We start from the raw sequence: 16,287 nt of genomic DNA, 5'->3' as shown, positions 1-16,287 counted from the left end.
GTGACCTTGGGCAGAACAAGTTTCCCCAACTGTGAAATAGTGACTGGAATCCTCTCACTACGGGGGATGTTGCTTGTGTTCGAGATGAGATAAATCACGTGAACACGCCCAGCTAAGGCTCGGGAAGTCATCCCTGGATCCACATGGGGCTGGGCTTGGCTACGGGGAACCCCCAGCCGGCAGGCGTGAGGTCGGGGTTCCAGTCCCGGGTGCCACTCTGACCGGGTGGATTGGTTGTCGTGAACCAACCCGTCGGCTCACGTGCCTCCATGTTCGCATCTCCCAGGTGTAAGGAGCAGGATGGGGTTGGTCCCTCCCAGCCGGAAGGGACGGGAATAGAGGTGGGGCTAGGTCTCACCTGGGTCCACCTCTGTTTGTACCCAGAGTCTGTCATCCCGAGTAGCGGCACCTTCCACGTGAAGCTGCCTAAGCGGCGCGGTGTGGAGCTGGGCATCACCATCAGCTGTGAGTCCCCTTCCCGCTGCGCCGTCCCCTCCTGCCCGTCCCGCCTGCCCCTGGGCGTCCAGGGGGCCCACCCGCTGGGAGAAAGGATATACCTCCTGGCCCCGGGGCGAGGCTCTGGGGGAGGACAGGCTGACCGGGGTCCCCTGCGCCCTGCACTGCCCCGCTCTCGCCATAAGCAAGTCTGGAGCTTCTCAAAGCCTTAGGCTCCTGTTCTGCTCCAGGGGAGTCTGCAGGCCCTTTGGGTGTCCCGACGGGGTGACGTCCCAGGGCCCGTGAAGCCCTCTGTGACCTGGTCTCCGTGACTTCTGACATTGCCTCCCGCCCTCTGCCTGGCCACCCCGGCCACTGCTGGCCTCCGGGCTGCCCCCCGGCCAGGCTGTATTCCTCCTGGCCTCGGGCCCTCGCACCGGCTGCTCCCTCTGCCTTCTTCCCCACCCCCTTCAGGCCTTTGCTCACCTGCCACTTCGGCAAGGCCTTCCCCACCACCTGACTTTACATGGCACTGCCCTCTGCATGGTCCCCGTCCTTTATTTCCCTCCGCAACACGCTCTGTCACCTGACACGCTCCCTTTAAATTGTGCTGATTATCTGTGATTGGCAGCTCCAGGAGGCCAGGGGCCTTTGTCTGGTTTGTTCCCTGCTGTTTTCCTTCCTGGCACAGAGTCGCTACTCAGTGAATTTTCATCCAATGAATGAACGAACAATTCAAGGATGAATTGATGAGTCGGGAAAATGAGGCTGACTGGGGCCTGGGAGTCAGGAGCCTGGCTCAGCCCAGCTCTGTCCTGGGGACCCTCAGGGGGGAAAAAGCTAGGTTGAGGGGAGTGGAGACCCCACCCACCTGGCCACAGCATCACTCCCCGCTGCTGAGGTGGCCTCCTGGCAGGTGTCCACTCTGGCGAGGGCAGCGCACACATGGGTGGACTGACCACAGGGCAGACAAGGGACGCTGGGACACCATTTCCCAAGGACTGCCTTCTGAGAACAGGTGACCAGGGCTGCGTTCCTGTGCGGAATGATCCGCAGCCCCACCCCAGGGCTTGATGGAGGGGCAGCTGTCCCGGGCTCCGCAGTCGATGGAGGTGGGGGTTTAAGCCATCCAGGAGGGGGGAAGCTGCCTCCAGCCCAGGCAGCTCTGGGCAGGGCCACCGGGTGCAATTGCACAGGTTGTGCTTGACACAAGGATGCCCATTCAAGGCAGACTTACAATTTCCTTACGCTTTCTCAAGAGTGATTGGAAGGGGCACTTTTGTCTCACGTGCGAAGATGCCACACGGGCCAGGAGGCAGTCCTACCACCTGCTCACTAGTGGAAAGGCCCATTAGCCCAAATGGATTCTTTCCTCAAGAAAACCAGCCATTCCTGCCACACACATTGCCTTAGGTCCCATTCCCCAGGAAACAGCTGCGCAGACAAGGAGTTACATGCAGGGGGTTCCCGAGGAGGTCTCTTAAGATCAACACCTGTTGCAGTGAGGGAACAGGACTGGGCACCGTGAGACGTTGAGCGGCAATGCAGCGGCAATAGAGGCTCAGCCAGTCCCACTGGAGAGCTCTCAGCTGGGAGGCCTGAGCTGAGGCTGGAGCCGGGTCTTGGCATCACCTCCTGGGCCAGCCATTGGACGTAGGCGGCACCGGGAGCGGCATCACCTCGGGGGAGGCTGCTCCCTTGGCCACAGGGGGTTCCCAGAATGGGATCCTGCGGTGAGCCGTCAGGAGCCAGCAGTCCTGGGTACCGGCCCTGTGCCAGGTGCTGGGAACACAGACACCAGCTACCCGCAAGGAGCTCACAGTTTGCTGGGGGATGGGCAAGAGGAAAAAATGGCTGATGTGGATTGAGCCCCTACTATGTGCCAGGAGCCTGCATTATCTAGTTTAATCTCATGATGCCCCTGTGAGGTGTGTGGCATCACCCCCTTTTTGCAGAAGGGAAACTGAGGCACAGAGAGGTGAGCTGATCTGCTCACAGCCACCCAACCAGGCAGCAGTGGGAGCAGGGCTTGTGGCCCCAAGTCCATGCCCCAATCCTGGGTCCCCCCCCCGCCCAAGGCTGAGTCATGGCCTCTCTTCCTCCAGCGGCCAGCAGGAAGCGAGGAGAGCCCCTGACCATCTCTGACATCAAGAAAGGCAGTGTGGCACACAGGTAGGGGCGCCCCTGGGCCCGGGGTGGGGTGAGTAGGCAGTGGGGGTGGGTAGGGCACTGGCGTACGCCAGGTTCCATCCTGCCACACACCCCTGCTCATGCAGGACTGGCACCCTCGAGCCAGGGGACAAGCTGCTGGCCATCGACAACATCCGCCTGGACAACTGTGCCATGGAGGACGCCGTGCAGATCCTGCGGCAGTGTGAGGACCTGGTGAAGCTGAAGATCCGGAAGGACGAGGACAACTCTGGTATGGCCCCACCCTGCCCTGCCCCCTCGTGAGGCCCCCCAGACCAGCGGTTCCCAGCTTGCAATTCGGGGCTCCCTCTGGCCGAGGAGGGATGGTGGTGGTGCCACCTGAGAGCTGGCTGGTGGAGACTCCTGGACTGGACAGATGCAGGGAGGGGCGGCACCACAGACTCCTCACTGCCCCTGGAGCCCTCCTGGGCCCTTGTGAGTCCGTGGGGGTTTGAGTCACCACCTGGATCCCCCATGGCACACACAGCCTAGCAGGGGTGGCCCGAGGGAGCAGCTGTGAGAGAGGAGTGGGTGGGGTGTGAATGACGGACGGGATGCGCCGCTACGTGGGTGGATGTGCGAGTGAATACGCAAACCCTGCAAACTCAGACACAGCTGAGGCCAGACGATGACGTAAGCGAGTGGCCTGACAGAAGGTAAGAAAAATGGTACAGGTTGGGAGGCAAAAGGGAAGTGAGGGTTGGGCCACCGAAGGGCAGATCCCTTATTCAGAGGGGCAGTCCCCAACTGCTGCCTGGGAAAGAGGGTCTCTTGTGGGCCGATTTTTTTTTTTATGATTTTAAAAAATATATATTTTATTGATTTTTTTACAGAGAGGAAGAGAGAGGGATAGAGAGTTAGAAACATCGATGATAGAGAGACATCGATCAGCTGCCTCTTGCACAACCCCTACTGGGGATGGGCCCGCAACCAAGGTACATGCCCCTGACCGGAATCGAACCCTGGGACCCTTCAGTCCACAGGCCGACGCTCTATCCACTGAGCCAAACCGGCTTCGGCCCGATTTTTTTTTTTAAAGAAAAGTTGGAAATCTGGTTTCTTCTTATCACGGTTTGCATTATCACGATCATTTTTTTTTCTTTTGTGTGGCCTGTAGAATCTACATTTTTAAATGTTTGTTCCATGCTTCTGTTCTTTCTTTTTCTAAATGGTGTTTGGGTGGAAGAAAGCATTCTGGAGGCAGACGATGGCCTCAGGGTCCCCCGGTTGTGCCATCTGCCATCATAGCACGAGTGAATGTATGATTTAATGGATGAGTGAGTGGATGGGTATGAGTGAGTGAGTGCACCCAGGTTTTGGGGGCTGGGGGTACCCAGCTGCTGGGTCCTGCCCCTGATGGGTGTCACCCTTGCAGATGAGCAGGAGACCACGGGTGCCATCAGCTACACAGTGGAGCTGAAACGCTACGGGGGCCCCCTGGGCATCACCATCTCGGGCACGGAGGAGCCTTTTGACCCCATCGTCATCTCGGGCCTCACCAAGCGCGGTCTGGCTGAGCGGTGAGCGGGGCTCTGTGGGGACACACTCGGGGGCCAGGGGCAGACTGGGCTTTGGGATGAGCCACACTGGATTCTGGCCTTTGTTCCAGCATCTATGCTCTGGGGGCCATGGGGCCTGTCCCTTCGCTCTCTGAGCCTCATTTCCACCGTCGGCCAGCGCCCTGCCGACCCCCCAGCTCCAGGTCAGTGCTGGACAATGTGCCGGTCCTCTGCTCCCTCCCTCGCTGGGCAGTCGGCACGGTGAGCCCTTTTGGAGCACCTGTGTGCCTTCAAAGTACAGGGGCCGTGCCCCGTACCCTGGGTCCCAGCACCCGGATCCCGGCACGGCCTGGGACTTCTCCTGGCACATGGAGGCCTGCCCCTGCTATCCTCTCCCCTGGAAAGTGTCCCCAAAACTGTGGCAGCTGGAAGGGGGGATGTCCCAGGTTCTTTGGTGGGTTGGGGGAGCTGATAGATCTGGGATTTTTTTACAGAGAGGAAGAGAGAGGGATAGAGGTCGGCCACGCCAGTGTGGGTGAGAGGGTGCATTCTCCCTTCAGCTGTGCAGCCAGCTCGCAGCACTGAGAAGAGCTGGTTGTGAATGGGGAGCCTGACCAGGCTGGAGGGGCACGGTGGGTCCCTGGAGGACACAGTGCAGGAGGGGCCACACAAGGAGAGGGTGCAGCAGAAGGATGGGAGGGGTTCTGGAGCAGAGGCTCCACGGGACAGCTCCCTGTGGTGTCCCCGCTCCTCGAGCGCCCCCTGCTGGCCATCTGGTAGACTGCAGAGGCCAGTGTGGACCGTTCTGACATCAAATGTCTTCACTCCCACGATTGCTGGGTACCTACAGTGTACAGTGTGCCAGCCCGTTCTGGGTGCCTGGGGACTGGGGACCGGGACGCAACACACAGTTCCCTCTGCCTTCATTGGGCTGATCTAGCTTGCCGTCCAACTGCAATATAATGCAAGCCACCAATTTATTTATAAGCTTTCTAGTAGTCACATTAGAAAAGCAAAAAAGGAACAAAATGAATCTTAAAATATCCCAACATGTAATCAACATAAAAGTTATTAACAAAATATTTTACATTATTTTGTTCATACCACATCCTCAGCGTCCGGTGTGCATTTGACACTTTCAGCACATCTCCTTTCAGGCCAGCGCATTCCAGGGGCCTGGTCGCCGCCCGTGGCTGGTGGCACAGCTCGGACCTCCCTCCCCGAATCTGCCGGTCCCTGCCTCACTCACTCCCAGGCCCCAGGGGAGCTTGCTGGGCAAAGCTGAAGATAAGGGCACTGTGGGATGGACCCACTGTGAGCTCCCACCTGGCGGGAGGGAACATCTAAATTTGGGGTTTAAGACCCCCCGCCCCAGTCCTCTACCTCTTTTTCCCCCACCTGGGTCAAGTGCATCCTCAGCAGATGCTTAACTTCTCTCCCCACCCTCAGTCCTGGCTGCTCCTCAGAATCATCTCCCCCCGCCCCAGTCCCACAGATTTAATTGTCTGGGGTGGGGCCCAGCATCTGCATTTTAAAACAGTTCTTCAGGTTATTCTAATAATGTCTGGGCAGAAAACCACTGGGCCGTGGGATCATTCTTTACGTGGGGAAACTGAGGCCCAGGGAGAGGGGACTGCTGGATGGAAACATTAACCCATTCTACTCATCCATCCTTCAATATTAATTTGATAAAATATGTATTATCGCCCCTATTTTATAGAACTGAGGGAAGTTAAGAAACAAGCCCAAGATCATGTAGCTAGAATTTGGCAGCTAGTTAGTGGGATTCAAACCATGCTCAAAACTCATGCTTGACATGGGTTCCAGAAGCTAACCTTAGAGTTAGGCAGAATAATCCCTTCCCAGACGCTGGACTTTATACTTCTGTTAATGCAACTCGCAATCGCACTTGCCGACTTTTTGCAGCTCGGTTTACCCGAGGCCACAGCCAGGCGTGTGCCTTGGGGCTCCTGGTTTCCCCAGGGCATCTCCTCCCTCTGAAACCCCGAGTGTCTAACTCGTATCCTCTGCCCTGTGCCTCCTCCCCAGGACTGGCGCGATCCACGTTGGGGACCGTATCTTGGCCATCAACAGCGTTAGCCTCAAGGGCCGGCCGCTGAGCGAGGCCATCCACCTCCTGCAGGTGGCTGGTGAGACCGTCACCCTGAAGATCAAGAAGCAGCTGGACCGTGAGCCTCACCTTACTCCCTGGGACGGTTCGGCCCGTTTAAGAAGGGCCAGGCTTTGTGACCATCTCACTGAATCCCTGCTGACCCCTGTGGAGGGGGGCGGATACCTGAGACATTGAGGAGACAAGACTCAGAAAGGGGAGCGGTGGGCCCAAGGTCACACAGCTGGTGTGGGGCAGAGTCTGGGTCTGAACCCTGTTCTTCATCACCTTCTGCCTCTTAAGACTGCTTGTTGCACCTTGTGGTCATCACTTGTGCATTCCTCAGCTCCCCCCGAATTTGTCCCGTGTGTCTTGGCAGGCGTGCAGTGGGAAGGAGACTGAGCTTTGGGGTCTTCCTTCTAATGGCTCCACCGTTGCTCCCCATGTGACCTTGAGCATGTTGTTCAGCTTCCCTGAGCCTCAGTGGTCCCATCTGTGAAATGGGTTTGCCTATCCGTGTGGCACCTCCCACTTGTCAGACTGCCCAGCAGCAGGCTAAGGGGGCTCAGTGCCTGTGGGTTCCCAAACCAGACTCCAGGGGGGACACCGAGGCTTTCTGAGCACCTCTGTACCTCCCAGGTCAGAGGCCAGTGGCAGTGATCCCCTCCCCCCTTTCCTCCTAGGCCCACTCGCACCTCACAAGTCAGGCAGCTTCAGCGAGCCCAGTGATGCGGATGAGGACCCGCCAGAGGCACTCAAAGGAGGACAGCTGACTGCCCGGTTCTCGCCCGCTGTGCCGAGTGTGGACAGCGCCGTGGAGTCCTGGGACAGCTCGGCCACAGAGAGTGGCTTTGGGGGCCCAGGTAACACCTCGGAGCCCTTGGGCAAGCAACGTGCTCTCTCTGGGTCCCCCCAACGGCCAGGCCTTTGCAGCGCGCTTCCCTGGGCCGAGTCCTCCTCACTCCGCTCCTCGCTCCATCCTCCAGGGACACGTTCCCTGAAGGCAGATCTGATTGGGCCCCATTGGCCATTCTCAGGTCCCGCACTCCTCAGGTCACGGACACAGGCCTTCACACACCGTTTGAGTAGCTCCCACAGCACCCTGCTATGAGGTTCGAGACCACACGCGCCTTCCTCTTGCCGTCTCTCTCCTCCTAGCCGGATGCCAGCACAGCAGGTGCTCGGTCAGTGTTCACGGCACCCAGTTGGAGATGGGAAGGCAGGAAGCTCCTTCCACCCCATCCTGCACCGTCCAGCCTGAGGGGGAGACCTCCGGGGGCCCTCCCAGGACACAGATGCCCCTGTCCATCTATGCTGAGGCCCAGGGGTGGCCTTGGGAGGGACAGGGAGCATTTGAGTCCGGTGGTGGGCCTTCTGGTTTCTGTGACCCAGAGCCACAGGGACTCCCTAACGCCCAGCTCAGGGAGCGAGTGGAGTGATGCCTCTGGGTGGCCTCGGTGCCTCCCAGCCCTGGTCCTCGCTCTCTGGGTCTCGGCTTTCCCATCTCGAGCCCTTGGTCAGCATCTGTCAGCTCAACCCCAGGCAGGACCTCCGGAGCTCTCGCAGGCAGGGGGAGAAGGATGGTCAAAATACCGAACCTCCTCTCAGCTGGGGGTCGGCCCAGCCCCGCCCCGGGGAGCTGGGGCAGGGCCCTGGAGCCCCCGGCATTAACTCCTCCGCCCGATGATTGGGAAAGTCACGGTTTCTCAGATAGGGACCTGGTGGCAGGAGCTGGCTATCATGCTGGCCCAGAGAGGGCACAGACATATTCAGGGTCACCCAGCGCTGCTAGGAGTGGTTGGGAAGGAGGGCACACGAAGGCCACAGAGAGGGTGCAGGCATCCCCTGTCTCCACCTGCCAGGTTCCTACACGCCACAGACGACAGCCCGGGGTGTGCACCCCCCGGAGTGGCAGCCCAGCCGGCTGAGAAGCAGCCCCCCACCCACCGAGCCCCGGAGGACGAGCTACACTCCAGCCCCTGCTGACAAGAGCTTCCCCGAGGAGGAGGAAGAGGAGGATTGGGAGCCACCAACGAGGTCTGTGGTGGGAACGCCATGAGGAAGGCGACCGTTCTGGTCTCTTGGCCAGGATGCTGAGGGCAGGGGTCCCTGTGCCGTAGCGTGGAGGCCAGGGAGGAGTCTGGTCTGCCCCCAAGGAGGGGACCCTCCTGGCAGAGGAGAAACCATCGAGCGGACTGTCTCAGCCAGGCCGAGGTGGCGGGAGGAGCACGCGGGGTGGGGGGCACAGCAGGGGCAAAGGAGGGGAGGTGGGAAGCGGCCTGGTTTGCCCTTCCCAAGCCTGGGAGTCTCCAGCAGCAGACTCAGAACTCAAACCCAGACCCTCCTGACTTAGCCCGGATTGCTTAATGGCCTCCGGCAAGGGCCCTCTGGGTCAGGGGCACCAGCCCTGGGGCGTGGGTATGGTGGTTTTTGTAACGTTGGCTTCAGAGATCTCGGCCTCTCCCTCGAAGGAGGAGGCGCCTGCAGAGAGCTGGCCCTGTGGAGGAAGGCGGGCCACCCGCTGCCCATGTCCATGCTGTTGGCTAGGCAGTTCCTTCTGCCCAAAACACCTTTCCCTCTCCTCTCCTGGCCAACACCTACTCATCCCTCAAAACCCAGCTCAAATTTCCCCGCCTCCGGAATGCTTGACTTTCTCAGGCAGATGACGTTCTTCCCTCCGCTGGTCCTCACAGCTGCTCGCCTGAGCCTCCGAGTGGACTAGCCACCTGTGTCTACCTGGTTAATTTCCTGGCTCTTCCGCGTCCCTTCTACGTGGCACCCCTCGCTCCGTGCCTAGCACCCAGTAGGTGCTCATACACACTTTGTGACTGAATCCTCAGCTCCCTGAGAACAGGGGCCCTGCCTTAGTCACCTCCATAGGCCAATTGTTTGTACAACTGACTTAAATGGAGAGAATGTCCTTCAGCCTTGGTCTTCTCATCTTTAAAATGGGACGGGAAGGAGGCAACTATCTGCTTTGTTGCCCCTGAGGCACGGTCGGCAAACTGCGGCTCGCAGCTTGCGAGCCTCGGTTTGCTGCTCTGTTGACTAATGAGTTTGCCGACCACTGGGATAGGGGCTTAATCACAAGGAACAACAACAGCCTGTAATTATTGGAATTGAGAGTCTAGGTCAGTGGTCGGCAAACTCATTAGTCAACAGAGTGGCAAACCGCGGCTCGAGAGCCGCATGTGGCTCGCAAGCCGCCGTTTGCCGACCACTGCGCTGCCTAGAGGAAAGCCTGTGTGCCTTTGGAAGAGAGGAAGCACTTTGAAACCGTAGCATACACTGTAAAAAAGCCAGGACTCGGTGCATGCTTTGTGAACTCTGGCATGTGTGACTTACCGCCTTTCTAATGAGACTCGACTTCAGAGCTGATAACGGGCTCCTACAGCCTGTGATGGAAGTTACGGGAGGGTCTCAGCCCCTCCCCCAGCACAAATACTCCATCCTCTCCATCCATCCGTGTCCTTGCTGGCTCCAGCTCTGTCCCTGTCACTGTCCTGTGGTGCCATGTGTCTGGGTGGGGCCAGAAGCCGTCCTCTGGGGCTACACCATGGATCTCCTCTTTGTCTGTCTGTCTGTCCTTCCGTCTGTCTCTCTTCCCAGGCATCCTGTGTCACTGCTCTCCACCCCGTCTCATCTGCCCCTGTTCTAAGACCGGCAGTCTTGGCCGCCCCTAGCTGCGTCGTCCCCCCATTCCGTGTCACCTACCACTGCCCCCGGGGCCCCAGCACTGCCACCGAGGATGCCCGCCTGCCCGCCTGCCCACCCTCTGGCCCCTCGAGCCCAACGCTGATGGCCATTTAGAAGACTCCTCAGGCCCCAGCCTGCCTGCCCGCCCACCCGCCTACCAGGAGTTGACACTCTGGTTCCTACGTTACAGCCCAGCCCCCGGCCCTGCCCACAAGGAGGGCTTCTGGCGCGTGTTTGGGGAAGCCCTCGAAGACCTGGAGTCGTGCGGTCAGTCAGAGCTGCTGAGGGAGCTGGAGGTAGGCCACCTGCCCTGCGGGCCTGTGTGGGGGCACCTGCATCTGGGCACACTGGTGTGCGTGCCTTTGGGAGGCAAGCATGTTGATGGGATTGTGCTCACGTGTAACGTGTATGTGTGCACTCACCCAGCACCTTCTGTGTAAAGGTATCTCCACACATGTGCAGACTGTGCATGGACACATGTGCAAGTGTAACTGAGAGCATCGTGGTTGGCACAGCAGGGGGTGTGCACATGTGAGCATGTCTGGCATCATCGCGTGTGCACTGGGACCATGTGTGTACACACATGTGAGCATGCTCATGCATGCACAGGTGCGGAGTGTCTTCACACCATGTGTGTCTGAGTGTGCACATGGGGATGCATAGGAACAGTTTGGTGTTTGTGTGTGCATGTGCCATATGTGGACGTGGTTGTGGGCATGCCCTGTGGAGGCGTGTGGATGTCGACATCATCTACAGCAGCGGCAGTGAGGAGCCCGAGGAGCTGAGAGGCGAAGGCAGCTTTGCCTGAGGTCAGCACTGGCCGTGATGGAGCGGGCGGCCCGGGAGAACCTAGGGCAGACCTGACGGGGTCGCTCCTGAAGCTCCGTCAGACGCCGAGAGCAGTCCTTCACCTTTCCTCTGTGCTGTGTTCTAGTTGCTTCCTTTAATCTGTCCTCCAATTCACTCATGTTCTCCCTGGCTGTATTTAATCTACTGTTTAGCCCATTTTGTAACTATTGTATTTCAATTTCCACATCTTTTATTTATTTAATTTCTTATTATTTTCCAACTCTTCTTTCTTCTTAATGTCTCATCTTCTTATTCTTTCTGCGTACTTTAAGCGGACTTATTTTAAAGTTTCTTTAGATGTCTTTCTTCTCCCTAGTTCGCTGGGGGCAGGTTCATCCGTCCGTTGTGTCGTGAGCAGGTGGACTTTGTGTTTCCTTGTTGTGCTTACTTTCAGCAGTGGTTACCCCTGGCGGCACCCGCACGTGCTGTGTTGTTGAAGCACCTCTGAGGGCTTTGCGGTGGCTTTTGAACTTCATCCGCTCCAGACCAGTTTTTCATTCGTTGCTCAGCGTGGTGTTTCTGTCCCACTGTTCATGGAAGGCGGGTTCTGGCTCATGCTTAGACAGTGGTCCCCGGAACCTGCTGGTTTCTCTTGCTCACACATGGTTTCCCCGCCCGCAGTCCTGGTGGTTCCTTGCCGAACCCCTGAGCTGGCAGGCAGACAGCTCTCATCCCCATGCAGGGTTGGCACCCCCTCAGCTCTCCGCTCTTCCCTGAATGGGCACCCCAGCTCCGAACTGCACATCTGGTTCCATAGGCCAAATGGTTCTACTCCTGCTCATGTCTGTCTCTATTTAATTTTTTTTTATTTGAAAGTGTTTATTTTAAAATTTTTAATTTACCATAAGATGTGGAGGGAGATGCGAGCTTTCTGTATCAGCTCAGTCTGCATTTTATTTTTATTTTTTAAAAATATATTTTATTGATTTTTTTACAGAGAGGAAGAGAGAGGGATAGAGAGTTAGAAACATCGATGAGAGAGAAACATCAATCAGCTGCCTCTTGCACACCCCACACTGGGGATGTGCCCGCAACCAAGGTACATGCCCTTGACCAGAATCGAACCTGGGACCCTTGAGTCCGCAGGCCGACGCTCTATCCACTGAACCAAACCGGTTAGGGCTCAGTCTGCATTTTAATTGGAAGTCCTAGAACCCTACAGTTCCAGGGGCCCAAGAGCGTGTGGTAGACCCTGCCTTCACTGTTTAATGGTTCTATCACCCCAAGATTCTGAGTCTCTGGTCTTTCCGTTTGGACCCCGGCTCTCCAGGCCGGTGAGGACCAGCTGTGAGAACTGGGAAAGGTGCCTCTGTGCCTCTTAATTCAATATCCTCTCCTGCTCCCTCCTCCCCACCCGCCCCAGCCCTTTGGCCCTGATGGGTCCTTAGGGGACCTCTCAGAGACCAAAGCCCCCAGCCCCAATGTCAGAGAGAACCTTGTATTCATAGTGGAAACTCAGAGCCTAGCCGGCGTGGCTCAGTGGCTGACCTAGGAACCGGTTCATAGGTCAATTCCTGGTCAGGACACATGCCCGTGTTGCGGGCTCGATCCCCAGTAGGGGGTGTGCAGGAGGCAGCCAATCAATGATTCTCTCTCATTGATGTTTCTCCTTTCCACTCTGAAATCAGTAAAAAAAATAACAATAGTGGAAACTCAGATACTGTGATGGGCAGGAGAGAAGTTTCTAGGCTGGGCAGATACCCTTGAAATTGTGCCTAGGAAATTATAGTATCACGGGTAAGAAGTACATCCTCCCCTCCCACCAACCCCAAAAGCACCCCCCTACTCCCACCTGTGGATTTCCTCGTCTGAATGTGAATAAATTGCACTCAGGGTCATAATGCGCCTCTCGCTTAGAGCACAGAATTTCTGACTGCTCACCCTTCCCAGAGCTCTCCTTAGCTTCACCCCTGACACGTGTCCTGTGTCTGCTCCTTTTGTCCTTCCCCGCCGTCCCCATCCCGGTCCAGACCCCAGCCAGCTTTTGCTTGGACAACTGCATGGTCCCTCACAGGTCTCCCCGCGGCTTCCACACCCCCGCTATGGTCCAGTCTCCACCCAGCAGCTGGAAGGTGCTACTAAGTCCACAAATCTGATCCTGGCCCCCACCCCCTGCACAGACCCTTCAGAGTGTCCCATTGCCTTTGGGATAAAGTTAATGTTTCTCACTGTAGTCCCGGGGGCGTGTGGGATCAAGCCCTCACCTGCCAGCCTCACTCCACGCACCTCCTCCAGCCTTCTTCTAGATTCCACTGCGGGGCCCTTGCCCAGGCTGTTCCTCTCCTGCCAGGCACGCTCTCCCTCTCCACCCCCGTTCTTGCTCATCTTTTAGATCTCAGCTCAGGACGCTTCCCTGACCTCTCACACTGGACCAGACTCGTTGTCCTCACCTTCCATGCACCAGGCCTCTGTGACTGTTTACTGCTGTGTGTAACTTTATTTTATTTTTTATTTTTTGCAATTAACAAGGTAACAGAGTGGTAAGGCCCTCGACTTTGGAGCCAGACCCTGAGTTCAGATCTTAGGCTCTCTAAGCCTCAGTTTCCTCATCTGTAAAGTGGAGAAAAAGAATGGCATTTGCTGGTCTTGTAATACCGTAGAGAATAAAACGAGGTCTATGTATAAGGTGCTTAGAACTGAGCCCAGCGCAGAGTTAGGGCTAATTCAGTGCCAAGGATGGTTATTCTGATTGCTGGTGTGAGTGACCCATCCCGAGAGACCCGGGAGGGCAGCACCACGTCGATGCTCCTCACCTCTGTGACCTTGAAGGCTGACACATAGTAGGTGTCCAAAGATGTGACTGAGAACAGAGTGAGTGTCTGAGTGAAGGGCTGTGTCCTCACAGGCATCCATCATGACGGGCACCGTGCCGAGCGTGGCCCTCGAGGGCAGGCCTGGCCACCGGCCCTGGCGGAGGGGCCGGGAGGTACGCCCTTCCCCGGAAGAGATGCAGGAGCTGCTGCTGCCAACACCCTTGGAGATGCACAAGGTGGGTGCTGGGCGGCGGGAGGGGTGGGGGGGACCACAAGAGGCCTGGGCGTGTGTCCTGGTGCCACGAGGGCTGGCCCTGGGCTCCAGATGGGCCCGCTTCTCTTCCGGCTTCATTCCTCCACCATGAAATGGGGATTTTGTATTGGTTTCTCAAACCTCCCGTCACACACACACACACACACACACGCACACACACACACCCCTGTGATGCACACTGGGCTATTCCTAACATTTTCCTTTACGTAGATTCACTTTTCTCAACGTAAGTTACTGTGTGTATAGGCTTCTACGTATTGTGTGCATGTATTTATTACTACCTTAAATAAAGAGCCAGCATTTGTGCCATCTATAGGTTACTATATAGAAAAAATAACACAGAGAAAGAAAACCTCTCCCCTGATAGCCCTCAGAAACCTCTGAGCCTGCAGCCAGCTCTTTGGTAAATGGGGAGATGAGCAAGTGTTAGGGGTGTGAGAACACGTGGGCACCCACTGAGACCTTCTCCGGGGGAGGCAAGAGATTGAAAGAACTGGAAAGAAGCTCCCTTCCTAAGGGCCTCTGTTGTGAGGGAGAGCTTCGACCTGGGGCCTGGGGTCTGCTGAGTGCAGAAGGGGCACCAGCAATAAGGGGCGGGGAGTGCCTCTGGGCGAGGGGGCGGGGACTGCATCCCCGAGACACTGAACGCCAGACCACGGATTCCGCCAGACCACGGATTCCGCCAGACCAAGGATTCTGGCTGCTGTGGGAAGTTGGGGACAGGGCGCAACTCCAGGGACCTCCTCTTCCTTCTGCTCCCAGGTGACCCTGTACAAGGACCCCACGAGGAATGACTTTGGTTTCAGCGTCTCAGACGGCCTCCTGGAGAAGGGTGTCTATGTCCACACCGTGCGCCCTGAGGGGCCCGCCCAGCGTGGGGGCCTCCAGCCCTTCGACAGGGTCCTCCAGGTAATGCTGCAGCAGGGCACCTCGGGGGAGCGGTCTTTCCTCGCCCTGGGCTGGGGAGAGAGTCCCCACTTCCACCCGGCTGAGTGGCCTTGGGCAGGTCCCCTCCCCTCTCTGAGCCCCAGCCCCTTCGTCTGTGAAAAGGGAATGATGGCGCCAGTCGTCGTAGTCAGGTTAGGCTCAGTTATGTTGCAGTAACTAGCAGGCCTGTACCATAGGGTTAACACACAGGGACAGTTGTTAATTGCTTACCCTACGTGTCCTCTGTGGACTGCCTTAGCCTGGCTCCGCCTGGGCTGGCGGAGACTCCACCTTCTTGTCGTTGCCTCAGACTCCACAGCAGAGGAAACCCGACTGGAAAATGGCATATGGGATTTTTTTCCTGCCTTTACCTGTCACTCCCCTTCACGGCCGATTGGCCAGAATTAGTCACGTGACCTCACCAACTGCAAGGGAGACTGGGAAATGTAGATGAGCAGATGGGAAGTTATGGGCATCCTGGCCCCGCCACCTGGGCTGCCTTTCCCGGGCGCCAGCTACTGTTGTTCCCTTGGTGTGACTTCTGCCACGTTTGTGCTCAATTTATTGAATATATGTTTTCTCTAAATGGATAATGTGTTTTTCAAGTTAAGTTGATTTTAAAAGGAAACTTTTTGACTCAGTGAGGAATGCAAACCGGACGCTGTTCGCTGGAAATAGAAGGCCGGTGTAAAATACGAATGAACTAGAAGCAGGGCGTGGCCACCCAGTTCTAGGCAGGAGGCCAGTGTGCTCTTCCACGACACAAAGGCGGCGTCAGGGGTGCGAAGGGTGTTCTAGATTTTTCCTTCAGCCCAGGCCAGGCTGATGCCAGTCTGTCCCCGGGGCTGTGCACCGTGCAGGTCAACCACGTTCGCACGCGGGACTTCGACTGCTGCCTGGCGGTGCCGCTCCTGGCCGAGGCGGGCGACGTGCTGCAGCTGGTCATCAGCCGCAACCCGCTGGCACAGAGCAGCCGGACCCCGCGAGCCCCCGGCCCCAGCAGCCCCCGGATGCTCTGAAGTCGGCGTGGTGGACACCCGAGGGGCACTTCGGCTGATCCTGGCTCCCAGACCTGTAGCTGGGCTGGAAAAGTGGCCACCCACATGTCCATCTGTCCATCTGGCAGGCTCTGAGCCACGGACAGGACCTTGTCTCTGTTCTCCGGTTCTGTGGAACTGGGGCGCCCGGCAGTGAGGTCCCTGCCCCAATGGGAGTGGCATCTAGGTCTTTCTCCATGTTGGGTCTCCAAGATGCCCCGAGGTGCCCGGCCTAACAGAGACAGGCTGCTCAGCGGGGAGAAGAGGGGCCTGGAGGTGGCCTCAGGTCCCTACAGAGCTTCCCCAGACAGGCGTCTGAGGTGGGCAAAGCCTAGCTCAGCGTAGGGAGCATGTTCTCCCAGCGGAGCCACGGAGCTGGAATGAGCTGCCCCGGAGGAGTGAGCTCCGTCAGGAGGTGAGCAAGCAGGGGCTGGACACCCCGGTCGGGCTGTGACCGAGGTGTGAGGCATCCCAGTGATGCACCCACATGTACTCAGAGGGTTAGTTTCCTGACCGG

The 16,287-nt window shown here is 57.6% G+C and overlaps 1 protein-coding gene across 1 annotated transcript in view; it reads left to right on the top strand.

Moving 5' to 3' along the window:
- GRIP2 (glutamate receptor interacting protein 2) overlaps positions 1-15,752 on the top strand; it is a 34,458-nt gene extending 18,706 nt beyond the window's left edge. The window contains exons 14-24 of the mRNA XM_008152425.3: positions 385-465; positions 2,541-2,607; positions 2,712-2,857; positions 4,001-4,145; positions 6,174-6,313; positions 6,918-7,097; positions 8,097-8,271; positions 10,121-10,226; positions 13,625-13,768; positions 14,569-14,715; positions 15,594-15,752. Coding sequence (XP_008150647.1) covers positions 385-465; positions 2,541-2,607; positions 2,712-2,857; positions 4,001-4,145; positions 6,174-6,313; positions 6,918-7,097; positions 8,097-8,271; positions 10,121-10,226; positions 13,625-13,768; positions 14,569-14,715; positions 15,594-15,752 — 1,490 coding nt within the window. The remainder of the gene's footprint in view (positions 1-384; positions 466-2,540; positions 2,608-2,711; positions 2,858-4,000; positions 4,146-6,173; positions 6,314-6,917; positions 7,098-8,096; positions 8,272-10,120; positions 10,227-13,624; positions 13,769-14,568; positions 14,716-15,593) is intronic.
- The last annotated feature ends 535 nt before the right edge of the window (positions 15,753-16,287 follow it).

The sequence above is a fragment of the Eptesicus fuscus genome, chromosome 18 (genome assembly GCF_027574615.1).
Source record: "Eptesicus fuscus isolate TK198812 chromosome 18, DD_ASM_mEF_20220401, whole genome shotgun sequence".
Lineage (NCBI taxonomy): Eukaryota > Metazoa > Chordata > Mammalia > Chiroptera > Vespertilionidae > Eptesicus > Eptesicus fuscus.
Note: the sequence above shows the minus strand (reverse complement) of the source record. Positions and strands in the feature narration are given on the sequence as shown.